This window comes from Triticum urartu, chromosome 7 (assembly GCF_003073215.2).
Source record: "Triticum urartu cultivar G1812 chromosome 7, Tu2.1, whole genome shotgun sequence".
NCBI lineage: Eukaryota > Viridiplantae > Streptophyta > Magnoliopsida > Poales > Poaceae > Triticum > Triticum urartu.
In genome coordinates, this window is record NC_053028.1 from 66752924 (window position 1) to 66780599 (window position 27676).

At 47.1% G+C, this 27676-nt stretch overlaps 2 protein-coding genes across 4 annotated transcripts; both read left to right on the plus strand.

The window, feature by feature from the left end:
• The first annotated feature begins 6284 nt into the window (after nucleotides 1-6284).
• On the plus strand, nucleotides 6285-12844 carry LOC125520230 (protein SEEDLING PLASTID DEVELOPMENT 1). 3 transcript variants are annotated; one of them, XM_048685087.1, is made up of 10 exons: nucleotides 6285-6759; nucleotides 6861-7075; nucleotides 7243-7393; nucleotides 7619-7810; nucleotides 8119-8281; nucleotides 8409-8647; nucleotides 11484-11660; nucleotides 11748-11870; nucleotides 11948-12287; nucleotides 12388-12844. In XM_048685087.1, the coding sequence occupies exons 1-9, from the start codon at nucleotides 6355-6357 to the stop codon at nucleotides 12257-12259; spliced, it is 1977 nt and encodes a 658-aa protein (XP_048541044.1). In that variant the 5' UTR covers nucleotides 6285-6354; the 3' UTR covers nucleotides 12260-12287; nucleotides 12388-12844. The 3 variants fall into 3 exon arrangements, with proteins under 3 accessions (XP_048541044.1, XP_048541045.1, XP_048541043.1); XM_048685088.1 differs by having other exon boundaries at nucleotides 12402-12844; XM_048685086.1 differs by lacking the exon at nucleotides 12388-12844 and having other exon boundaries at nucleotides 11948-12384.
• A 3170-nt stretch (nucleotides 12845-16014) lies between these two features.
• Nucleotides 16015-16570, plus strand: LOC125524723. The gene has a single exon (XM_048689765.1). It carries the CDS (start codon nucleotides 16104-16106, stop codon nucleotides 16395-16397), a length of 294 nt encoding a protein of 97 aa, XP_048545722.1. The 5' UTR covers nucleotides 16015-16103; the 3' UTR covers nucleotides 16398-16570.
• Nucleotides 16571-27676: the final 11106 nt, after the last annotated feature.

The window sequence follows — 27676 nt, forward strand, 5'->3', positions numbered from 1 at the left end:
ATGCACACCCACTAGTTTCTTTTGTTGAGGTTTCATACATTTATAGCTCTAGTGCATCCGTTGCATGGCAATCCCTACTCCTTGCATTAACATCAATCGGTGGGCATCTCCATAGCCCATTGATTAGCCTAGTTGATGTGAGACTTTCTCCTTTTTGTCTTCTCCACATGACCCCCATCATCATATTCTATTCCACCCATAGTGCTATGTCCATGGCTCGCGCTCATATATTACGTGAAAGTTTATAGGTTTGAGATTACTAAAATATGAAACAATTGCTTGGCTTGTCATCGGGGTTGTGCATGATTAGAGCATTCTTGTGCGACGAAAATGGAACGTGACCAAACTATATGATTTTGTAGGGATGAACTTTCTTTGGCCATGTTATTTCGAGAGGACATGATTGCTTAGTTAGTATGCTTGAAGTATTATTGTTTTCATGTCAATATTAAACTTTTGTCTTGAATCTTATGGATCTAAATATTCATGCCACAATTAAGAAGAATTACATTGAAATTATGCCAAGTAGCACTCTGCATCAAAAATTCTGTTTTTATCATTTACCTACTCAAGGACGAGCAGGAATTAAGCTTGGGGATGCTGATACGTCTCCAACGTATCTATAATTTTTGATTGCTCCATGCTATATTATCTACTATTTTGGATGTTTATGGGCTTATTATACACTTTTATATTAACCCAGAGCCCAGTGCCATTTTATGTTTTTACCTTGTTTTAGGGTTTCGAAGAAAAGGAAAATCAAACGGAGTCTAATTGACCTGAAACTTTACGGAACTCATTTTTGGAAAGAAAGAAGCCCAGAAGACTTGAAGTGCACGTAAGGGAAGCTTCTAGGAGGTCAAGGTAGGGGGGTGCGCCCACCCCCCTAGGGCGCGCCCTCCACCCTCGTGGGCCCCTCGTGCCTCCCCTGATGTACTTCTTCCGCCTATATATCTCCATGTACCCTAAAAACATCCGGGAGCACAATAGATCGGGAGTTCCGCCTCCAGAAGCCTCCGTAGCCACCGGAAGTCAATCTAAACCCATTCCGGCACCCTGCTGGAGGGGGGAATCCCTCTCCGGTGGCCATCTTCATCATCCCGGTGCTCTCCATGACGAGGAGGGAGTAGTTCTCCCTCGGGGCTGAGGGTATGTACCAGTAGCTATGTGTTTGATCTCTCTCTCTCTCGTGTTCTTGATTTGGCATGATCTTGATGTATCGCGAGCTTTGCTATTATAGTTGGATCTTATGTTTCTCCTCCCCCTCTACTCTCTTGTAATGCATTGAGTTTTCCCTTTGAAGTAATCTTATCGGATTGAGTCTTTAAAGATTTGAGAACACTTGATGTATGTCTTGCCGTGCGTATCTGTGGTGACAATGGGATACCACGTGATTCACTTGATGTATGTTTTGGTGATCAACTTGCGGGTTCCGCCCATGAACCTATGCATAGGGGTTGGCACACGTTTTCGTCGTGATTCTCCGGTAGAAACTTTGGGGCACTCTTTGAGGCCCTATGTGTTGGTTGAATAGATGAATCTGAGATTGTGTGATGCATATCGTATAATAATACTCACGGATACTTGATGTGACATTGGAGTATCTAGGTGACATTAGGGTTTTGGTTGATTTGTGTCTTAAGGTGTTATTCTAGTACGAACTCTAGGGCTGTTTGTGACACTTATAGGAATAGCCCAACGGATTGATTGGAAAGAATAACTTTGAGGTGGTTTCGTACCCTACCATAATCTCTTCGTTTGTTCTCCGCTATTAGTGACTTTGGAGTGACTCTTTGTTGCATGTTGAGGGATAGTTATGTGATCCAATTATGCTATTATTGTTGAGGGAACTTGCACTAGCGAAAGTATGAACCCTAGGCCTTGTTTCAACGCATTGCAATACCGTTTACGCTCACTTTTATCATTAGTTACCTTGCTGTTTTTATATTTTTAGATTACAAAAACCTATATCTACTATCCATATACCACTTGTATCACCATCTCTTCGCCGAACTAGTGCACCTATACAATTTACCATTGTATTGGGTGTGTTGGGGACACAAGAGACTCTTTGTTATTTTGGTTGCAGGGTTGCTTGAGAGAGACCATCTTCATCCTACGCCTCCTACGGATTGATAAACCTTAGGTCATCCACTTGAGGGAAATTTGCTACTGTCCTACAAACCTCTGCACTTGGAGGCCCAACAACGTCTACAAGAAGGTTGTGTAGTAGACATCGCCGTAGCTTAGGTGCTAGGATCGGTCGGATCGTTAAGACATTCGACTACATCAACCGCGTTGTCATAACGCTTCCACTTACAGTCTACGAGGGTACGTGGACAACACTCTTCCCGTCTCGTTGCTATGCATCACCATGATAGATCTTGCGTGTGCGTAGATTTTTTTTGAAATTACTGTGTTCCCCAACATAACTTCCAATCGCTTCTCTTTTGTGAATTTTTTAAGTTCCCCTCTATATTTTTTGTTTTAAAACTATTTAAAAGCACTCGACAGAAATAAATGACTCTCTAAAACTTCCGGGTTGTCTCCCTGGCTACGCTTTCTTTAAAGCCATTAAGCTAGGAATAAAGTGCTGAAGTAATGGATCCACCCGGATCCCAAGGTATATCAAAGCCAATTTTAATTAACAATGATTTGTGATTTAGTAGTGAGCACAAAGTAACATATATCATGCAACATCGAAGTCTAACTCTCTTCCTATGCATCGACATGTCATAAAAGAACAATTCATCCACACAAAGTAAAAGGCCAATAAATAGTATAAACAATTTCTTGCAATTTTATCTTATTGGAAACATAGAGAGGCGAAGATGTAGTTCCTCTCACATAGAGGAGCAGCAAGCACATGCATATTATATTTATCAAAATCATCATGTGCAATAGTAGAATGCAACCCATCAATATGATCCTTAATAAGAGCAAACTTCTCCGATATAGTGTAGTTGGGAGAATTCAAAAAGATAATAGGACTCCCATGTGTGGGTGCAGTAGCAACAATTTCATTCTTAACATAAGGAACAATAGCAAGTTCATCTCTATAAGCATAATTCATATTGGCATCATGGCCACAAGCATAGCAAGCATCAAGTTCATCAAAAAGGGATATTTCAAAAGAATCAATGGGATCATAGCAATTATCATAGCGTTCATCCTTCGGTAAGAACGAAGGGACATTAAACAATGTATGAGTTGGAGGATTACTCTCATTAGAATTTGGGCACGGGTAGCTAATCCGCTCTTCCTCCTTTTGTTCTTCGCTCTCCTCATCATCTCTTTCATCCAATGAGCTCACAGTTTCATCAATTTCTTCTTCCATAGACTCCCGCAAAATGTTAGTCTCTTCTTGGACAGCAGAGGAGTCCTCAAAATATATGGTTAACAAAGGCATTAGAAGCATAATTATCATACCAATATTTAAGTATGGCAATATTTTCAGATTTGTAAAGAGTAGCATCATAATTTTCAATCAAAGAAGCAATTTCATAAGCACCCTTAAAAGCAACAAATTCTTCAATTTGTTGAACATTATAGTAATTATAAACACCCTTAGCATATGAAGATATGATTCCATTATCACTAAACTCACATTGGTAGGGAAGGTGTTTCTTAGGGTCTTCAGAACAACAAGTAAAATCATATATTTCACATAAATTCCAAGCATAGCATTGCAAACGATGAATTTGATCCAGTCCTTTTTGAGATAAGCGGTGTCGCACATAACAAGCATGCTCATCTAAAGATTTTCCCTCAACTAAGCTAGTTGGGGTTTCAACACGAGCACATAGGGATCGAAGATGATCCAAGTAGAAAGCTTCAATAGTATGACAAATTTTGGGTGGTTCTTCAACCATTGATTTAGTAGGTACAACTAATTTTTTTGGTATTTTCCATTTCCTACCCATAACTAAAGATAGAAAACAACTTAGAACAGAAAATAAAATCTACTTAGGGATAAAGCAAACAAGCACACACGAGAATATTCACCCCATACTATTGCTCCCCAGCAACGGCGCCAGAAAAAGGTCTTGATAACCCACAAGTATAGGGGATCAATTGTAGCCTCTTTCGATAAGTAAGAGTGTCGAACCCAGTGAGGAGCTAAAGGTAGAACAAATATCCCCTCAGGTTCTATCGACCACCAATACAACTCTACGCACACTTAACGTTCGCTTTACCTAGAACAAGTATGAAACTATAGGTACTTTGTAGGTGTTGTAGGATAGGTTTGCAAGATAATAAAGAGCATGTAAATAAAAGCTAGGGGTTGTTTAGATAAAGACACAACTAAGTTAGTTTTAGTAGAGAGCTTTTTTGTCACGAGAAAGTTATTTGTCCCTAGGCAATCGATAATTAGACCGGTAATCATTATTGCAATTTTATATGAGGGAGAGGCATAAGCTATTATACTTTCTCTTCTTGGATCATATGCACTTATGTTTGGAACTCTAGCAAGCATCCGCAACTACTAAAGATCATTAAGGTAAAACCCAACCATAGCATTAAAGTATCAAGTCCTCTTTATTCCCATATGCCATGACCCACTTATCTGTGTTTGTGTTTCTATCACTCGCACAACGCAGACAATAAGCAAACCATGAACATATTGCAAACCCTATAGCGGGGATCCCTCACGCTTGCGTGACACGGAGAGCACCATAGGACAACACCAATAATAAAACATGCAACTCAAATCAATCATGATCATCAACTAACCCATAGGACAAAACGGATCTACTCAAACATCATAAGATAGCCATACATCATTGAGAAATAATATATAGCGTTGAGCACCATGTTCAAGTAGAGATTACAACGGGGAGAAGAGGTGTTACACCGCTGCATAGAGGGGGAGAGAGTTGGTGATGGCGGTGGCAAAGTTGTTGCTGTAGATTGCGGTCACGATGATGGCCCCAGCGGCGTTCCGGCGCTACCGGGGGAGAGGGGAGAGAGCCCCCCCTTCTTCTTCTTCTTCTTCTTCCTTGACCTTCCCCCTAGATGGGAGAAGGGTTTCCCCTCTGTTCCTTGGCTTCCATGGCGGCGGAGGGGCGAGAGCCCCTCCGAGATTGGATCTCTCTCTCTCTCTCTCTCTCTCTCTCTGTTTCTGCGCTCCCAGATTCTGGCCTTTCACCGTTTCTTAAATTTCCGGAGATCCGTAACTTTGATTGGGCTGGAATTTTAACACAGTTTTTATCCGGATATTAGTTTTCTTGCGCCAGAAGAAGGGCACCAACCGCCTTACGAAGTGGCTACAAGGACAAGGGGCGCGCCCTCCGTCCTTATGGGCCCCTCAGGCATCGTCTCACGTTGATTCTTTTTCTCAAAAATCACATATATTCTAAAAAAAATCTCCGTAAATTTTTATCCCGTTTGGACTCTGTTTGATTTGGATTTTCTGCGAAAAAATGCAACAAATAGGAACTAGCACTGGGCACTGGATCAATATGTTAGTTCCAAAAAATAGTATATAAAAAGTTGCCAAAAATATGTAAAAGTTGTAGAATATTGGCATGAAACAATCAAAAATTATAGATACAACGGAGACGTATCAGTGATGGTTGTTGCTTAGGTGCACAAGTCGTGTTGGGCCCTAGCAAGACGACTTCTTGAGTGTCTAATACAACAAAGTTTGCCCGACTCCGGTTAGGGAGGCATGATGATGGCGACATGCCTTCGACTCGCTCCAGTCCATGGACCCGATTGTATTTTTGTTACTTTTGGTGTTCTTTATACTGCCATGATTGATTATGAGTAGATTGGAAGTTCCTCCCGCAAAAAAAAAAACGGAAATTGAAATGTGACATCACGCTCATATGCTTCCTCATGAGCAATAAAATTTAAATAAATAGTAAATAAAATATTATAAAATGGTTTTTTCAAGGACATGTTCGTATGTTCTTAGTGTTTGCAACATACCGTGCGGTGATCTGTGAAAGAAAGTGCTCCTTCCGATGCATATTACTTGTCGCTGGTTTAGTTTAAAGTTGACTTGTACTAAACCAGCGATACAAAATACAGATTGGAGGGAGTAAAATTGGGCGATCAAAGAAAGGCTTTCCAAAGGACTCTCTTTGTTTACCACACACATGTTTTTTCTTGAAGGTAGAAGAGATGTTCATATTCATTGTCGTAAACAAGCTTTACGCTCGCCTCCAAAAAGAAACAAGCTTTACGTTTCACCAGAAAATATATGCCATGAGATCTTGACCGTCCAATCGCTAATCCAACCGCCCATCACTCGGGTTGCCCAATGAAGCGCGGCAGCTGGTCACACCGAGCCAGAGCAACCCATCCGCAACTCTTTCCCTCCACCCGCTCGCGCTCACGGCCGCCGCGATGCCGCCACCGCCGCCGCAGCCGGCCCACCTCCGCCTCCGGGTCTCCATCACCCCGCCCCACCCGCTCCCTCTCCCCTACTCCCGCCGCTTCTCCTCCGCCACGTCTGGCCTAGCCACCGCTCGCCACCTCTCCCTCCGCCGCGGCAGCCGGCGCCGCGCCCCCGTGTGCGCCGCGCGGAGCGAGGCCGCGGGGGCCGAGGGGTTCGACGAGGAGCTCGGAAGGCTCCTGGAGCTGCTCCCTGGGGAGCTGCGGCAGCGGGTGGAGGACCACCCGGAGCTCCCCGCTCTGGTGGAGGTGGTCATGGACCTCGGCCGCCCCCCGCTCGCGCGCTTCCCCTCCGGCGACTTCCTCCTCTCCCACCGCCCCATCTCCTTCGACGACCTCCGCCAGGCCACTGCGAAGGTCTGGCTCATTCTGGACACTACGATACGCTGCTACTGCTGCTGCCGCTGCATTATTATGAAACTAGTCCAAGTCCAGTTTTGCTTATCTACCTTTGGTAGGTTGGGGACTTTGGAGGGGACAATCGCGCCGGGATTAGCCGCACGCTGCACCGGATCAGCGCGATCAGGAACAGGCAGGGAGACATTGTAGGACTGACCTGCCGCGTCGGGAGGGCTGTGCCCGGAAGTGCTAATTTGCTTCAGGATTTGGTGAAGGATGGTGGGTCGTTGCTGCTCATCGGCCCACCAGGGGTGGGGAAGACAACTGTCATAAGGTATGCTTGGATGATTAAGAAACCTCGGGCAGTGATTTTACTACCTTGTATACTGTACAGTGTATTGGTGAATAGTGATAGATACTTACGTGTGGCAACTGTAATTAGAAGAGTTTCTATGCCAGTATGTACCAGTTTTAGCATCAGATTGTTGCCTCGTCTTGCAGAGAAATTGCACGAATGCTAGCAGATGACTATGAGAAGCGGGTGATGATTGTTGATACATCCAATGAGATAGGTGGAGATGGTGATATTCCTCACCCAGGAATAGGCAATGCTCGTAGGTTGCAAGTGCCCAACCAAGAAATGCAGCATAAGGTTTGTTCTCTTAAGTTTGTTGCCTTGTGGATTTTTGCATAATGTATATGCTTGCATTGTACTGCTCACAAGCCTATTGCTCGGCATTGACATGCATACTTAATACAGATGTTACTATTTGTTTGTTAAGTTTGTCAGATGATTTTATACAGTATTGAACATTTTTGTTTTTTTTAGCACACCGCTTACAATGTAAGTTAAATCTGTTTCTTTAATGCCGATCAGGTGTTGATAGAAGCTGTGGAGAATCACATGCCTCAGGCAATCGTCATCGATGAAATTGGAACTAAGCTAGAGGCTATGGCTGCTAGCACCATTGCACAGCGGGGGATACAACTTGTTGCTTCCGCTCATGGTGTAACAATAGAGAACCTGACCATGAATCCTTCACTAGATATGCTTGTAGGAGGAATACAGGTAATGACTTGCTGCACTTGATTCTATTTACTGTTATGAAACAACCGTATTTTCACACTGCAGCAAGATGAATCTGTATCATTTCAGTTGAAGTTATGAACAGTGATGCAGTTCACCAAAATAACCTTATTTGACTTTGTTTTTTAGAGACAGCATGATTTTCTGTTCGTGTAGCTTTAGAACATATTAAATTACATACTCCAAAATCAGTATCGTGAGATGGTGGTAGTGATCCAAATATTACTGGTTTTCTGTTTCATCATGGTTGCTAATTTACATCATTGTCTCTGCTCCATTGTTTCTCTAAGAGCGTCACCCTTGGTGATGAAGAAGCAAGCAGGAGAAGGGTCCAAAAAACGGTCCTAGAGCGTAAGGGCCCATCAACATTCGCATATGCTGTAGAGATCGTGTCGAAAACTGAGTTGCGTGTCCATCGTAGTCTGGAAGCTACAGTAGATGCTCTGCTTGCAGGTTCTCTCTGATTGTGCCACTAATCAACTACATTATGACGTTACATTTGATGCTATGATTTTCTCATAGTCATAGTATACATAAAGCTGTGATGCCATTATGATTAGATTTCGTTTTGTTGATGCAGGTAGAATGCCTAATGTTGAAATTCGTAAGTTGGGTTCAACCGGCTCGGTGCAGCAGGAAGTTTCTGTCCAGAAGGATCAATTTCGTCGTGGTCCTTACGAAATTGCATCTCAATTTGAAGTTGCTTCCATAAGTAATGCAAGAACAAGCTTGGACTCTACATTTAATCTTGATTCTGCCAACGGACATATAGAGAACTCTAATGTGTCTGAGGCAGGCTTCAATCTCTATGCTTATGGGGTACGAATTTCTGCAATAGACCATTTCCTTGATGTTCAATTTTTTTACAGTTATCTTCAGTAGTTTGTTTACATGTTTAAGGTTTTACTTTGGGGGTGTTCTTGTTAACATGATGGTTATGTGGTATGGACGTTGATTCCATTTGGCTGTATAATATCAAACTTTTGAGGGTCTTTATGGAAGTATGGTCATATCCTTCCAAAAGCAACAACAAAGCCTTTTGTCCCAAACAAGTTGGGGGTAGGCTAGAGATGAAACCCATAAGATCTCGAAACCAATTCATGGTTCTAGCACATGGATAGCTAACTTCCATGTGCCCCTGTCCATGGCCAGTTCTTTGGTGATATTCTAGTCCTTCAGATCTCTCCTTACGGACTCCACCATGTTAAATTTGGTCTACCCTGACCTCTCTTGACATTATCAACGTACTTTAACCGTCCGCTATGCACTGGAGCTTCTGGGGGCCTGCGTTGTATGTGCCCAAAACATCCCAGACGGTGTTGGAAAAGCTTCTCTTCAATCGGTGCTACCTCAACTCTATCATGTATATCATCATTCCAGATCCGATCCTTTCTTGTGTGGCCACACATCCATCTGAACATGTGCATGTCCGTTGCACCTAAATGTTGAACATGTTGCGTTTTAGTCGGCCAACCCTCAGCGCCATACAATACTGTGGGTCGAATCGTTGTCCTATAGAACCTGTCTTTTAGCTTTTGTGACACTCTTGTCACAAAGAAAGCCGGAAGCTTGGCGCCGCTTCATCCATCCACTTTGATTCGATGGCTCACATCTTCATCAATATCACCATCCTTCTGCAGCATAGACCCCAAACGTCGAAAGGTGTCCTTTTGAGGTACCATCTTCCCATCAAGGCTGACCTCCTCCTCGTGCCTAGTAGTACCGAAACCGCATCTCATGTACTCAATTTTAGTTCCACTAAGCCTAAAACCTTTTGATTCCAAAGTTTGTCTCCATAGCTCTAATGTTCTATTAACCACCGTCCGACTATCATCGACTAGCACCACATCATCCCCAAAGAGCATACACCATGGGATGTCTCCTTGTATATCCCTTGTGACCTCATTCATCACCAAAGCAAAAAGATTAGGGCTCAAAGCTGACCCTTAGTGCAGTCCTATTTTACAGAAAGTCATCAGTGTCGCCATCACTTTTTCAAACACTTGTCACAACATTATCAGCATTATCGTACATGTCCTTGATGAGGGTAATGTACTTTGTTGGGACTTTGTGTTTCTCCAAGGCTCACCACATCACATTTTGTGGTATCTTATCGTAGGCCTTCTCCAAGTCAATGAACACCATATGCAGGTCCTTCTTTTGCTCCCTGTATCTCTCCATAAGTTTTCGTACCAAGAAAATGGCTTCCATGGTCGACCTCCTAGGGATGGCACCAAACTAATTTTTGCTCATGCTTGTCATTTTTCTTAAGCGCTGCTCAATGACTATCTCCATAGCTTCATCGTATGACTCGTCACCTTAATTCCACAGTAATTAGTACTCCCTCTGTAACGAAATATAAGAGCATTTAGATCAACGCTCTTATATTTCTTTACGGAGGGAGTACAACTTTGAACATCCCCATTGTTCTTGAAGATTGGTACTAATATACTCTGCGTCCATTCTTCTGGCATCTTGTTTGCCCGAAAAATGAGGTTGAAAAGCTTAGTTAGCCATATTGTGCTATGTCTCCGAGGCCTCTCGACACCTCAATGGGGATACAATCAGGCCCATCACCTTGCCTCTTTTCATCCTTTTTAAAGCCCCCCTTGCCTCAGACTCATGGATTCATCGCACAAAACGCCTGCTGGTATCATCAAAGGAGTTGTCGTCCATCTCAATGGTAGAGCTCTCATTCTTTCCATTGAATAACTTGTCGAAGTTCTCGCACCATCTATGCCTGATCTCCTCGTCCTTCAGCAGGAGCTGATCTGCTCCGTCTTTAATGCATTTGACTTGGTTGACATCCCTTGTCTTCTTCTCTTGTATCTTGGCCATCTTATAGATGTCCTTTTCGCCTTCCTTCATGTCTAAGTGCTGGTAGAGGTCCTCATACGCCCGACCCCTTGCTTCACTCACAGCTCGCTTTGTGTCCTTCTTTGCCACTTGTACTTCTCTATGTTGTCTGCTCTCCTATCCAAGTGTAGGCGTCTGAAACAAGACAATGGTGAATTTGGGGCCTTCTTTGCCACATTGATAGTCCTAGTTTGGTTTGTTGGGAAATGCTCCTGCATGCTGCTAGTGTGTGTGTGTCCTTAGTTGGAAAGCAAAATTGATAGTCCTAGTTTGGTTTGTTAGAAGGTGCTCCTGCATGCTGCTAGTGTGTGTGTTGGGGGGTGAGGGCCTAATGTTGCCTTTTGTTTTTTATTGTTCCTGTGACTGCAACAAGACAATGGTGAATTTGCGGTAAATGGTCCATGAATATTGTTAGCTGTGAATTAGTTGTTTAAAAATATTTTGTACTCCCTCCGTCCCATAATATAAGATCGTTTCTCAAGCTAACATAGCTTGAAAAGCGCTCATATATTGTGGGGCGGAGGGAGTCGAATTTTCAGTACTTAAATGTAAAAAAAGAGTTTGACAGTCCTAGTTTGGTTGTTGGAAAGCGCTCCCGCGTGCTGCTAGTTTGTGTGTTGGGGTGAGGGGTTAATGTTGTTTACAACTTATGTAACTTGTCTTGCTTTGACTGCAATAATACAGTGGTAAATTTGTGGTAAATAATTGATGATTTTTGTTAGCTGTCAATTACCTGTTTATACATTTCGTGTAGAATTTTCAGTACTTAGTTTGAAACTTATTGGATAGGGTGTTCTAGATATCCGAGGAAATTGCCTTGCAAGCAATTAAACAACTGGAGCTGGAGGACATGATTACTTTGACTTATAACATCAGTGAAGCTGATGCAGTGATTGCTTTGCAATCGAAGCTCAAGAAGAATTCTCAGATTCAGGCTGTGTTGAAATCTGAAGATATACCGGTTTTCTTCGCTAAGGTACGCACTTGCGCTCTTCATCTTCAATGTACTGTAATTTTTTTCAAGTGGCAGAATGATTATATGGTGACTCACTTTCCTTCATAGACAAACTCCCTGGTGCAAATTACCCGGGCACTTCGTGTCCTTGTCGACGATCACGTGGATGGATTGATCGATGTTGAAGATAAGGAGGAAGTAAGATCATCAGAGGAAACCGATGCTTGGGAGGTACTATCATCGTAGTCAATTTGCCCTGAATACAACCTTTCTTGAGCATAACAAACCCATTGTTTCTTTGATAACAGGAAGCAAGATTGGCAGTCGAGCAGGTAGTGATCCCGAAGGGGGAGAGCGTGCAGCTCCTGCCCAGACCATCGACCATCATCTCTTCCCAAGTGAACCTCGTCGAAAGTTTCAACCTGAAGTGGGAAGTCACAGGCAAGGAGCCGAACGCTTGCCTGAGAATCCTTCCGCAGTTCGCTGACAGGGAAGAGGGTACCACCTCGGAGCAAGAGACCTCCGAGACCGCACCCGGGCTCACAGATTCAGATGGCAGCTTCGATGGCATGGACTATACGCAGACTGGTGTCACCAGGCTACCTTTCCTCCCAGAGTAGCATCTTGTTGAGCTCCTTGGCTGTCTCTGTACGTAGCTGTATATTCTGTTTCTTTCTTTTTGCATCCATTCGTCGTTGTCGATACCCTGGTAATTCTATCTCTCAACAGAAAGTAATTCTGTTTACAGTGTCTGTTTGGCAGATAGATAGTGCTGCTTTTCAACTCGCACCGAACATAACGGGATCGGATCCAACTCAGAACTGCACGACAACGTCTGGATCGTTTCGCATCTTTGCTCTTGGTGACATCGTCATTGGCATGAATCTTGCCAACTATCAGTGCTGAGACGACGAGCAAACGCTGTATTTTATTTGGCCGAGTTGCAACTACGCCATGGGGGATCGTCCATCGCTCTATCTGTCGAATGTTGCGACCATCACTGTCATCCACGGCACCATGCATGCCCACGTTTTCACACGGCACCATGCATGCGTGCATATCCAGAATTCCAGAATGCCTGCCTCCTCACTGTACTTTGCTGCCATTCTATCGTGTGTCATTTTATTTTCGAAAAGAGGAAAAGACCCTCTGCCTCTGAATGCACCTATCCATGTATATTATTAACGAAATTTGTATTTTCCAAACGTTCGGATTTTGTGTTTAGATCCGAACGAACTGGATCGAACGTACATGCATCGCTGGGCACGGAAAAATAATATGCAATTGTTGGGAGTCGGACCCAGGTTGATGACATGAGTGCACAGAGGTGTTACGAACTCGGCTAGCTGCTGTCTTTTTGTAGTTTCGCTTTCAATTCTATTTGCCTTTACACACATCCGTATTTTTTTAGAGAACTGGAAACTGGACCAGCTAATTGTTCAGTTTATTCACCAGTCTTTTTTTTTGAAACTCCAGTTTATTCACCAGTCTTAGTTTCTTGTTTTCCTGTCATTTTTCTTTTCATAGTTAGGTCCAGTTCTCTCACAAAAAAGACCTTATTTTTTAAGAACAAAACATATCGTGATTCTGGAGGAGATAACCGAACTTTGATCTGGAAAATACCCCAGTACGTTTTGTGTAAATAACATGGTAATGTACGCACGGCGACGCTAATAATATAAATACAAGCATCCATTGCAAGTTTTGACCCGAGGAAAAAGTGTTGAAACATACCCCGATAATTTGAATAAAAATAGCATGGTACTTATGAAACGCTGATATGATAACTCATGTACAAGCACCATGGTAACTTCTTTATCCGAGAAAAAATACGTTGAATAATATAGACCGGTAACTTGTGTGTAAATAATGATAATATACACACAATAAACATGATAACTCACGTACAAACACTAAGGTGATAATTTAACCCAGTAATTTTTGTGTAAATAGGATGGTAATATAAGCACAACAGAGCTGATAACTCACGTAGAAACACCACGGTAACTCTTTGCCCCCGGGATAAAAGTTGTTGAAAACCATACATCCGGTAACTTCTATGTAAATAACATGGTAATATACGCACAACAGAGCTGATAACTTATGTACAAACACCGTGATAACTTTGACTGGGGGGGGGGGGGGTTTCTTTGAAAAAAAACATAACTCCGGCAACTTTTGTGTGATGATATGGTAATATTCAATCTCTTACCTGATAACTTACGTATAAACACCACAATAACTTTGACCCGTGGGAAAGAAGTTGTTGAAAAACATACCCTTGATAACTTCTACATAAATAGCATGATATTACGCAACACAGACCTGATCATAGGTGGCCAACGAGACGGTCTGGTATCGACTCAGCTCGGCACCTAAAGGGACTAGGCTGACACGAGCCAGAAAGTTTTGTTTATAAGCAGACTTTAACGTGTCCGCACGTGGACCTCATCTTGCGGCCGAGGCAAGACACCGATGCTAGAAGGGGGTACTGCAGACCTAATAATTAACCTACAAATGTCATGGTAATTTTTTACCTAGAAAAAAATTAGTCGAAACATACACCTGGTAACTTCAATGTAAACATCATGGTAAATTATGTACTGCAGTCATGATAACTTATGTAGTCCAGGTGTGATTACTTTTGACTTGAAAAAGAAATTCGTCGAAACATACCAACATGGGATCTAGTTTCGAAGGTCTCGTTGCGACAAATCTTTTATGTAAAGACAAATTTTCAATCGGCTGACGGTTTAAGCTACAAAACATTTTGAATCCTCATTTTTCGAAAAGTATGTGATGACATCATTAGTCTTGTTTTTTTCATGCATGCATCTAATTAGGAGCTTTCTAACCCTCATATGCATGCAAACTAGCAGAGAAGTTTGCTTTTATTTGGCAGGAGAGATGCGCATGCAACGCGCAGATGAGATTAGCAATCTGGAACAATTCGTTCAGATCTATTTCTATAATCAGAACGTTTGAAAGATATAACAGTCCTATTATTAATGTTCATACTGCTGGACAAATCAGTCTACAAAGGAAAAATAAAATCAAAGTCATCCAAGTAGGACATGTCTCACGACAACATCGCCAAATCGTACCATCCAACCTACAACAACATATTAGCAGGCAAAGGGCGCCACCTTGCATGTATGCCCATACATGGCTGCCCCCTGGTTGCCGCATCCGTCCTCTCTGCCCTCCCGAGAGTCGCATGGCCCATGGGCGGAAAGCTTCCAATGCCCGGCCACCTTCGTGCATGCACGCACGCACGCCCATGGCCGCCAGAGTGCATTCCGTGGATGGGCTCTCCTAACCGTAGTTTATAACCTGCATGGCCACCATTGGAGCCATATACCTCCCTCGCGCCCATTGCTCCGCCCAGCTTATATATACAATTAGCCGGCAGGCCGAAAGTGACACGGAGAGCCCTATAGGTAGCTGACCTAGGCGATGGAACCAAGGGTATTTGCATGCACTGTGCTGCACTCATGCACGGGTGGCCAACGAGCTGCCGGTACGCATAGTATAGACGTCCTAGGGTGGTTACTCCCCTTTAGGAGTAGCCTACTTCTTTTAGCAATGGGAAACTCTTAAAGAAACGGTGCTCCTCCCGCCTAGCTCGATGACTCGACCGATCTCGACTCAATTTGGTAAGGCCGATGGAGTTATAAATGGGTGCGTACGCGGACACAACCTCCTTGACAAGTACGTTAATGGTGCGTGCGTGCGTAGTGTGGAGTAGGGACAAAGTTCATGTGGTGACAAACGAGGAAATGCTACTCCACTTATGAAGCGGTGAGAGATATGCATCGGGATGAAGATCACGGCGGCCGCTGATTCGCGCGGGGTGATCCGGATCAAAGATACCATGTCCCACGGATTTGGCTGTCATGTCAACATGTCATACTACAACGGTTTTCAACTCGTACAAACACCGAATGGACCTTGATAACGATGGTTCGGTCCAACGAACAAATCAGTCACTTCAGCACCGAACACATGGTGCATGCATGCGAGATTCCTGCCCTGAATGAAGAAGAACCGATCTGGAGGGGCCAGCAGATAAAGGTCTCTTTCTGCGTCCAACATGGCAATTTGTATTTGCGACATGGCATAGGTCTGGACCACCAGCACCGGCCGGCGCCGCACACAGGCCGGCGATGAGCAGAAAGTTGGCCCGTTTTATTCGGTGATGAGGATATGATATGAGGTCACCGCCCTCGTCGTTCGTTCGTTCGTTCGTCGCAGTCAGGGCGAGTGCGACACAGGCGACCTCCACCATCGCAATGCTTGGTCCCTCGTAACGGAAAACCGCTAGCACGGGCAGGCCCCTATAAATCACCTCGGCGTCGTGCAGCTATGTACCCAACCCACTAGTCACCACCACCGCCACAGTCTAGAGCGCCTAGCATTTCACCACGTACTACGAATCTAGCTAGCTCCTCGATCGCTCCTCTCATGGCGTCCAGCTCGAGCGCGTTGAGGATGCCCGCGGCGGTGTGCGCCGTGCTCGTCCTGCTGCTGCTGTCCGCCGTCTCGCGCTGCGAGGCCGACCTCCTGCAGGTAACGGTGGCCGGCGGCCGGAGAATGCTGGCCGGTGGGAGCAATGCCGCCGCCGCCTTCTCGCGGCCGACGGAGACGACTGCCGGGAGTAGCTCGTGGCGGGCAGCAGATGGGAGGGCGACGGCGGCGATGCCGTACTCTGAGTCGAAGAGGTCCAGCCCCGGCGGCCCGGACCCTCAGCACCACTAATGATCAAGTAAACTCGCCTTGTAAAGTAACTTGTGTCGGCTAAGGATGCGCCGTAAGTTGGAATCTATGAGTCCCTCGACTTCGACTTCTAGAGAGTCATATACTATCTTACTCTTTTCATTAATAAATGACTCAACTTTGTAATAACTTTATAGAGAGTACTTAACACACAAGTCTTGTTCGTGTCTCTGCAGCACGCTAGAAAAATAAAGCGTATCGATCATGCCATATACCCTTCTTTTCTCCTTTTCATGCGATGGCGGGTGAACTCAGCATTTACCGTACCTGCAACATGGGCATGTGCCCAGGCTCCGCCACGTCTCCGGCGAGCTCCCAAGGCAGTCAAAATCGTTTCAAAAAGACGACTAGGTTCGTAAATGGACCAGCTAGGCTCCCAAGTCAGTCAAAATCGCTTCAAAAAGATGATTAGGTTCATAAATGGGCCAGCTAGGCCGCTCCATGCTGCTTGGGCCTTACTCCATAACAGAAGTCGGCGCCTAACAGTTCCATAGGCCCATTTCTCTTACTCCTCCTGCTTGAACCTAAGGGTGGAAATGTCCCTAAAAATACCTAAGGGTGGAAAGTGGGAGTGGTAATCCGAAATATCCGATATTCGTATTCGAGAAAATATCTATTCGTATCTGAATACAGATTAGAACTATAATGGAAATGGACATGGAAATGAAAGATATCCGGGTTTATTTTACAAATACAAATACGCTACGGGAGTTTGACACAAATATGGATATGGAAGTGAACAAATCTGCATCCGAATAAATTTTCGTGAACTAATTTTAAGCAATTCTAGCCTCGATATGCCAATTATCCAACAAAAAAGCTTAATGAGTTGTCAAAATTTACTTTTTGTATGGCTAAACTTATGGTTATTATGCATTATAGTACTCCCTCCGATCCATATTAATTTTCGCTGAAATAGATGTATCTAGACGTATTTTAGGGCTAGATACATCCGTTTGAGCGACAACTATATGAATTGGAGGGAGTAGTATTTATTGATAAACATGCCTATCGTTCACTTATTATAAGTTGCAAATAGATTATATTTTGTCACATAGCTATTGACTTATTTCCTTTACCTAATATATCACTATTATTCGTATCCAATTCGAATTGATTAAACTTCGATATGTATCCGTATTCGAGTAACGTCCGACCCGCATTAGTATCCAATAACATTTGTATTAGGGAAAGCCTCTGAAAGAATTTTCATATTGACTTGGGTATATAAGAGTTCGATCTGAATCAAATCTCTTTAAAAAGAGGAGCTTTTTCTCATGGTAGCTTGCTCCAGTCCCCTATGAAACTTTTTTATCAGGTTAGCCATATTCACATTCATAGTTGATTTTGAAAATATGAAAATGGAAGTGATAAGAGCACTATCCAATCCATTCCCACGCCTGAACCACATCAGGATGGGGCAGTATCGCATGATAATTATGGATCAAGTGTGAGAGGGAAGCTTGGTTTGAACTGTTGAAAAAAGGTGTTATCTAGCGGGTTGCTAATGGCACCTCTATACGGACTTGGCAGGATCCGTAGATCCATAGTAGCCCACGCATCGTTCCATTACACCAAAGCGTCAGTGTCGGTTGCTTAGGGTCTCATATTTCCTACACAATAATGGGGCATGGAGATACAATTGTTGCAACAACACTTTGAGGCTGCAGATCTTGAGGTCATAAGGAGAATTCGCACATCACTGTGCTACCAACATGATTTCCTCGCTTGGCAACCTGGCCCGAAGGGACATTTTAGTGTCTGTAGTGCTTATAAGATGGCAATGTCACCATGAAGAGAAATTCACGTCGGGTGCCTCAAGCTCGAGGCCGGATGGTGAAGGAAGATTTGGAACCTGATTTGGCAAGCTGATGTACCACACAAGATGCATGTGAATGCATGGAAGGTGCTTCGGGTGCACTGGTCACTACGAAATAAAAGCTGGATCACCATCTTCGGCACGTAGTGACCTATCCCTTGTACGGTGCTACTCATGAAGACACATATCATGACCCGATCACATGTGATAATTTCTCAAAATTGTAGAATGTTGTGGGGGGAAACCTGGCCTATCCCCCAATTGAGCAGGTCACATACACTGGGGATGAGTGGCTACAACATTTACTCCCTATGCACTGCAATGAGTTACTATAGCTCCACCCGGATGCACACCAACTGACAATGTAAAGCCCTTTTTGATGGTCACTAGTAGAAAAGATGGCTTTGGTTCAAGCCGGGTCAGCCCATTAGTCCCGGTTCAATCCAGAACCGGGACCCATGGGAGCATTGGTCCCGGTTCGTGAGGCCAGGGGCCTGCCGGGCCTCGTGAGGGCATTGGTCCCGATTCGTCTGGCCCCTTTGGTCCCGGTTGGTGGGACGAACCGGGACCAATGGACCTCGCTTCTGGCCCACCACCATTGGTCTCGGTTGGTGGCTTGAACCGGGACCACAGGCTTCCCTTTGGTCCCGGTTCATGCCACGAACCGGGACCAATGAGGTCCCTATATATACCCCTCGCCCGCGAGCAGAGCATCCCAGTGCTCTGTTTTTCTCTGGCCGGCGAGGGGAGGGCTTTGTGGTGCTCTAGCTCACCGCCTATGCACATGAGGTGTTCGATGAAATGCCCGAGCCACACTAGTTAAGCTTTTTCCTCTGGAAGCTTGACCTCAAAGCTTCATTTTCCTCGAGATTTGTATAGATTTAACGGTCCGTCACGTCCCATTCCCGTCTTCACCGCCGTTGATTGCCCGCACCGATCTCGTCGCCGGCACCACCGTGGTGAGCCTCTTGTTCTTTCTTCTTTCTGAAAGAAAAAATTCTTACTTTACATAGATACTTGTCTAATTTTCTTACTTTTATTATTGCTTGTTATTATATAGTGCGATGGTTTTGGTATCCGCCCCCGTCGGCCCTCGTCCTGGCTATGATTTGGATGTGGTATATATTATCTTTTTATAACTATTTGGTTTATTTATTGTTTATGACAATTATGCTGACCAACGTGACATAGATTTTATTTATCTAGGAGGTAGTTGAACCAGAAATTCCAACCGACCCTATTGTCGAGAGGTTAAATTTAGTTGAAGAAGAAAACAATTACTTGAAGGAAAAAAATTGAGGAGGAGAAGATGATATTGGAGTTGCATGTTGCGGATGTCGTCGATGATCACAAGATTAAGATGGATGCAATGCGGTTGAAGATGAGAAAGATTAGAAAATATGCCATTCATACCGAGGCTTGGTATCATTATGCCGTTGGATCAATTGTTACCTTGTTGCGGTTATGATCGCATTTGTTTTCGCATTGAAATATTTTACATAGTTTCAATGTATGGTTTAATTAATTAGATGCTCTGGAGAGCTATATGTTGTTAGATGAGAACTATGTATGTACTTTGGTTTTAATGTGATGATGAACTTCTATTAATTTGGTCACTTAATTATCTATTCATGATGTTCTGTAATAGTTTTTGACACACTTAATTATATATAATGCACACAGATGAACCGACAATGGATGTATGGTGACAGACACACCTCCATGCACACAGATAAACCGACAATGGATGTACGGTGACAGACACACCTCCAAGTACATGGAGGTGTGTCTGTCACCATACATCCATTGTCGGTTCATCTGTGTGCATTATATATAATTAAGTGTGTCAAAAACTATTACATCCATTCGAGATATATAGTGCATGATTTTCTCGAAGTGGCTGAGGCAAACAAGCAGAATGGTTTTATGTGTTGTCCATGCCCTAAATGTGGGAATACGAAGTCTTACTCTGACCGAAAAATCCTTCACACCCACCTGCTTTACAATGGTTTCATGCCACACTATAATGTTTGGACGAGGCACGGAGAAATAGGGGTTATGATGGAAGACGGCGAAGAAGAAGAGGACGATGACAACTATGTGCCCCCTGAATACGGTGATGCTGCAACGGGGGAAGCTGCTGAAGATCAAGAGGAACCAGACGATGTGCCCAATGATGCTGCAACGGGGGAAGCTGCTGAAGATCATGAGGAACCAGACGATGTGCCCGATGATGATGATCTCCGCCGGGTCATTGTCGATGCAAGGACGCAATGCGAAAGTCAAAAGGAGAAGCTGAAGTTTGATCGCATGTTAGAGGATCACAAAAAAGGGTTGTACCGCAATTGCGAAGATGACAACACAAAGCTCGGTACCGTACTGGAATTGCTGCAGTGGAAGGCAGAGAATGCTGTGCCTGACAAAGGATTTGAGAAGCTACTGAAAATATTGAACAAGAAGCTTCCAAAGGATAACGAATTGCCCGACAGTACATACGCAGCAAAGAAGGTCGTATGCCCTCTAGGATTGGAGGTGCAGAAGATACATGCATGCCCTAATGACTGCATCCACTACCGCGGTGCGTACAAGGATCTGAACGCATGCCCGGTATGCGGTGCATTGTGCTATAAGATCAGACGAGATGACCCTGGTGATGTTGACGGCGAGCCCCCCAGGAAGAGGATTCCCGTGAAGGTGATGTGGTATGCTCCTTGTGACGCCCTCGATTCAATCATACACTAATCATACACGCAAACGTGTACGATCAAGACCAGGGACTCACGGGAAGATATCACAACACAACTCTACAAATAAAATAAGTCATACAAGCATCATATTACAAGCCAGGGGCCTCGAAGGCTCGAATACAAGAGCTCGGTCATAGACGAGTCAGCGGAAGCAACAATATCTGAGTACAGACATAAGTTAAAACAAGTTTGCCTTAAGAAGGCTAGCACAAACTGGGATACAGATCGAAAGAGGCGCAGGCCTCCTGCCTGGGATCCTCCTAAACTACTCCTAGTCGTCGTCAGCGGGCTGCACGTAGTAGTAGGCACCTCCCGAGTAGTAGTAGTCGTCGTAGTCGACGATGGCGTCTGGCTCCTGGGCTCCATCGTCTGGTCGCAGCAATCGGGTATAGAAAGGGGGAAAAGAGGGAGCAAAGCAACCGTGAGTACTCATCCAAAGTACTCGCAAGCAAGGAGCTACACTACATATGTATGCATTGGTATCAAATGGAATAAGGGTATCATATGTGGACTCAACTGCAGAATGCCGGAATAAGAGGGGGGATAGCTAGTCCTATCGAAGACTACGCTTCTGGTAACCTCCATCTTGCAGCAGGAGAAGAGAGTAGATGGTAAGGGTATCTCCAGCCGCGCCCCCAACAGGGCCTCCCCAGGCGATTTTGCCGTGCCGGCGCCAAAAAAGGCCCCAGTCGCGCCCCCAGAAGGCCGTTTTTCGCCGGCTCGGGCCAAAACTGGTGCCGGTGGACCCAGGCCGAACCCAACGCCCTGGGGGGCGCTTGGGGAGCCGGCGCAAGCGAAAAAGGCGCGTGGGCCCGCCCTGGAGGCGACCTGAGGGCCTTTTCCCGCCGTTTGTTGACGCTTTTCCCTCGCATCTCTCCCGCTCGCTCGCCTTCCTCCCGCCATTCTCCCCCTTTCTCCCGCCAAACCCCCTCCCGCTCGCCTTCCAGTCGCCGCCATGCCGCCGAAGAAGTACGCCATGCCGCGCGCGGCGGCAAACGCGACTGGCGCCGTGGTCCAGCCGAAGTAGAGGAAGCCGAGGGCGCCGCCATCGAAGCCACCAGGCCTGTCGAAAACTGAGTGGAGGGTGGAAGTTCAGCGGCGCGAAGCAATCACCACCGACAGGCGGAACAGGGCCATCGCCAAGAAGGCCCGCGACAACGCGGCGCGCTTGGCGGCGTCTTCCTCATCGGTCGACCAGGCGAGGATGAATCCACCCGTCGTCAGCCACGCCCAGTACGCGCCCTGGGGACAGCAAGGCGCCAGATCTCCATGGGGTTCATCGTCACCCGGCTACGCCAACGGCGACGCGCACGGTGGGTTCAACCCAAACGTGACCTTCCCTCATGGTCACCCCGCTACGCGCATGCCCTCGCCCGCCTTCGTTGGCGTGCAGTACCCTCCATACAACTACTCGCCGCCCGCCTCCTACGCGTCCACACCGACGCCCCATCTCTACCGTGGACCTCTGCCCTTCTCGCACCTCGGCAACGCCGACGACACGGGAGCCGACATGGACGACATCATCGCGACAGGATCGACTGCGGCCGCCGCCTCTCCCGGGTTCGCCACCCAGGACGAGGTAGTGGATCTCAGCGGCGACATGGAGGCCGAGCTCGGCTATGTCTACGGCGAGGACGCGCAGGAACCCGAGGAGGAGGAGGAGGATGAGCCGGCTCCTGTTCCGACGAAGGGGCGCCAGAAGAAGAAGAAGCGGGCGGCCAGGTCAGGCGAACCGCGCATCAAGTGGACGTCCAAGGAGGAGGAATGCCTCGCCGAAGCATGGAAAGTCGTCTGCCTCGACCCGACCACCGGCGCGAACCAGAGCTTGGAGACGTACTGGGACCGCATCAAGGCCGAGTTCAACGAACGGAAACTCGTCGACCCCTACTTCAAAGGCGTCTACATGCAGCGCGGCTCCAAGGCGATGGCGAACCATTGGGGCCGTGTCCAGTTGGCGTGCAACAAATGGCATGGAATCATCGAGGAGGTCGCGGCTCGCCCGGAGAGCGGCGCCAACGTTGAGGATCAGCTGCTGCGTATGTTCGCCATGTATCGGGGCGACAACCAAGACGCCGACTTCAAGCATCTCCACGTCTACAAGCGCATTGACAAGTGCGAGAAGTGGGCGGAAGTCCGACGTGCCCTCGACAAGGCCAAGGAGACATACAAGCCGGACGCGCCGACTCCGGGCGCGTCAGAGGGGCGGCCGGACGGCCACAAGTTGGCGAAGAAGGGGAAAAACACCGATGCGGCAACCGCGCGAGTGCAGGAGTCCATCGAGCATTGCCTCGCTGGCGTCCTGCGCGAAGAGAAGACCGAGGCGCGGTGGTCGTCGCTGATGAAGAACAACGCCATCAAACTCGACCTGCTCCGGACGAACGTCGCCGCGAAGAAGAGGAACACTGGCATGGCTTTTCTGATGGGCGGGGCGGACATGCTCCAGAGCAACGACGAGAAGCTCAAGGCGTGGTACCTGGTGCAGCGCGGCCTCATCCTGAACGAGCTGCCGACGGCAACGCCGACGACGCCCACGACCACCCGGACGCCAAGCCCAAACGACGCCTCTACGTCGCCGCCCAGCAGTGCCGAAGCCGCGCCGACACAGCCCAGCACCGAAGCAGCTCCGACACCGCCGAGCCCGCGCACGCTGACTCCGTCAACGCCTGGAGCCGACCCCGCCGAGTGAATCATTGCGCACGCGAACTCTGTTTTTTGTAACGCCAGACTACGTCCGATCGCCGGATTTGCGGCGTCTTTTGTGAGCGGGAACGACCAAGTTTAAATTTCCTGCATCCTGGGGCCGGCGCGTGGGGGCGTGACTGGGCGCTAGGTCGCCCCCAGGGGCCGAACTAGCGCCGGCACGCCCCCAGGCCGCTCTATTTAGGCGTCCTGGGGGGCCGAACGGCTGGAGATGCCCTAAGTTCACCAAGTAGCATCGTGTAGCATAATCCTAACCGGTGATCCTCTCCTCGTCGCCCTGTTAGAGAGCGACCACCGGGTTGTATTTGGCACTTGGAAGGATGTATTTTATTAAGTATCCGGTTCTAGTTGTCATAAGGTCAAGGTACAACTCCAAGTCGTCCTGTTACCGAAGATCACGGCTATTCGAATAGATTAACTTCCCTGCAGGGGTGCACCACATTTCCCAACACGCTCGATCCCCTTTGGCCGAACACACTTTTCTAGGTCATGTCCGGCCTCGGAAGATCAACACGTCGCAGCCCTACCTAGGCACAACAGAGAGGTTAGCACACGGGTCTAAATCCTATGGAGAAGGGGTCTGGGCCCATCGCCCATTGCACACCTGCACGTTGCGAGGGCGGCCGGAAGCAGACCTAGCCTAGCAGGCGTTCCAGTCCAATCCGGCGCGCGCCGCTCAGTCGCTGACGTCACGAAGGCTTCGGCTGATACCACGACATCGAGTGCCCATAACTGTCCCCGCGTAGATGGTTAGTGCATATAGGCCAGTGGCCAGACTCAGATCAAATACCAAGATCTCGTTAGACGAGTTATCTTGAAATAACCGCGAACGCCGACCAGGGCCAGGCCCACCTCTCTCCTAGGTGGTCTCTACCTGCCCTGTCGCTTCGCCACAAAAATCCACACAAAGGGCCGTCGGGAAAGTATGTCCTTCCAGCCCCCTAATTTGTGAATCAACCGCGGGTACTCCTCGAGCCAACCCGACTTTAGTCATCAAATGTATCATGTATATAGTATATACCCGTGATCACCTCCCGAATGATCACGGCCCGATAGTATAGCGTGGCAGACGGACAAGAATGTAGGGCCACTGATGATAAACTAGCATCCTATACTAAGCATTTAGGATTGCAGATAAGCTATCAACAGTTGTAGCAACAATGACAGGCTATGCATCAGAATAGGATTAACGGAAAGCAGTAACATGCTACACTACTCTAATGCAAGCAGTAGAGAGAAGAGTAGGCGATATCTGGTGATCAAGGGGGGGCTTTCCTGGTTTCTCTGGCAAGAGAGAGGGGTCGTCAACACCGTAGTCGTACTGGGTAGCAGCGGCGTCAGTCTCGTAGTCTATCGGAGAGAAGAGGGGGAAGAAACAATGAATATAATGCAAACAGATGCATAACGATGCATGACAAGACAAGTAGCGGTGCTAGGGGTGCCCTAACGCGGTATGAGGTGGTACCGGTGAAGGGGGGAAACATCCGGGAAAATATCCCCGGTGTTTCACGTTTTCGGACAGATAAATCAGAGGAGGAAAGTTGCGTGTTCGCTATGCTAGGGATGCGTGGCGGACGAACGGGCTGCGTATCCAGACTCGTCTCGTCGTTCTGAGCAACTTTCATGTAGAAAACATTTTCATCCGAGCTACGGATTATTTTATATTATTTTTAAAGTTTTAATTATTTTTTATGATTTTTATTATTTAATTAATTTGAAAAAGAATTATTGCATCATCACGACATCAGCGTGATGTCGGCGGTCAAAGTTGACCGTTGACCAGTCAACTGATGGGTGGGTCCCAATCGTCATAGTCTATTTACCCTAACTAACAGGTTAGTTAGTTTTAGTTACATAGTTAGGTTGATTAAGTTTAATTAAACTAGTTTAAGAAGTTAATTAATTAATTATTACTTTTATATTTCTTTTCCTTTAAAAAAATCGTTTTAATAAAAAAAAGGTGTGGAGCCCGAATGGCAGTGGCCCATTTGGCCAAACGGGGCGGGCGCTAGCGGGCTCGCAGGAGCGTGTGGGCGCCTGCGCCTGGTTGGCGCTGCCCGCCGGGCAGCAGCCCGACAGGGCACCGGGCGCGGGGCATGCGCAGGCCGGGCGGCGAGGGCAGGCAGCACGGGGCGGGCAGCGGCGCTGGAGGGGAGACGCGGGGCGAAGGGGAGGCAGCAGAGCGACGGCGGCGAACGCGAGGCGCTGGAGGCGCGGTTCAGCGGCTCCCGGCAGCAAGCAGGATGCGCGAGCGGGGCATGGCGGCGGGGCACGGCGAGCGGGAGGTGCGGGCGCAGCAGGTGGCCTGCGAGCACGCAGGGACGGGCGGCGGCGCACCGCTAGCCGCAGTAGCACTGTAGCAGGAGCGGCGACGAGACAGGACGGCAACGGGTGGCTGTGGTCGGAACTTCGCCGGAATTGCGCTACACGCGACGGGAGCCGGCGCCGATGAGTTCTATGCGAAGCTGGAGCTCGGCCGCGTTTAATGGTGAGCGTGGTGTTCGCTGGGGTGGCCGGAATCAGACACGGCGTCGAGAGGTAGCGGCGGCCGACGACGGTGGCTACTGGAGCGCAAAGGCTCCGGCGTCTCAGCTCGCATCCGAGCGGTCTAAGGGTGCAGGCAGCTTCTACGCGAGTTCACGAGCGCGATGGCGTGCTCGCCTGGCCTGGGAACGGACAACGGCGGCGGTAACGAGCTCGATAGCGGCGGTGAGCTGCGGCAGTCATGGTGATAGCAGTTAGGGGCGGCAAGACCGAGGGAAAACAGAGGGGAAGTGCTCGGGAGCTCACAGTGAGCACGAAGGCGAGCTCGTGGTGGGCGGAGAGGTGCTGGGGGCGACGAATTGTCGATGAGCGGTGGCGGGGGACCGTTGGGGGAAGACGGGACGATGGCGACGCCGATGGGGCTTCCCCGCCTCATTCCGGTGAGGTAGTCGATGAAGGCGTCAACGACGCGCCTCCTGGACCTGGTGTGATGACGAGGGTAGCTTGGTGGCGCGAGATCGACGGATTGACGACGATGGCAGCGGGCGATTTAGCTCGGGAGAGAGAGAGAATGTGTGTGTGGGGCGCGAGGGGGCGGATCGAGCGGTCTAGGGTTGGCCAAGGGGTCATGGGGGCGGTTATGTAGGCGTCGGCGACGTCGAGGAGGCCGCGGGATGGCCGCCCCGTGTCTGATCCGGTCATGCACGCCAGACAGTCATCCACCGCGACTGGTGAACAGAAGAGGAAGAAGAACGGGGGCAAGCGGGCTGGGCCTGCTTATGTAGCAGTTGGGCCGAAGTGCATAGTAGTAGTTAGGCCTTTTCCCTTTTCCTATAATTATTTTTCTGTTTTGCTTTTCTTTATAGTTTTGTATTTTTCTTGAGCTACTAAATGAGTATAGTTAAAAGTTCCACTTAGCACATAAATACTTGGCAAGGTTTTGAAGCAGCACACAAAGTTCCAAATTATTTTGAGTAGTTTAAATATTTGTTTGAGTTGAAATGGTTCAAATTAATACTCATGGTTTAGTTTTAAAATGGTTAGGGCCACTTTTAAATATTCAGAGGAGGTTGGTTCCAACATGACAAATAGTTAGGGGATATTTTCAACCCAGCGAACATTTTTGTTGTACCGCTTGAAGAAATAATAAGTTGACTTTATTTTAATTTGATTTTGAATTGAATTTTTAATCAGTTTCGGATCAACGTGAGTTTATCAACAGTAATCGAGGTGACATGGAATCATTAGTAGAGGGTTAATGTAGCTTAACTATCCGGGCGTCACACTCCTATAATACCACGGTTGAAACGTCTGTTCAGAAAAGAAGAGCATGCCAAGTTGATGCGATGGCACAGTGAGGACCATAAGAAAGACGGGAAGTTGAGAGCACCCGCTGATGGGTTGCAGTGGAGAAAAATCGAGAGAAAGTACTGGCCTGAGTTTGCAAGGGACCCAAGGAACGAATGGTTTGGTTTAAGCGCGGATGGCATTAACCCTTTCGGGGAGCAGAG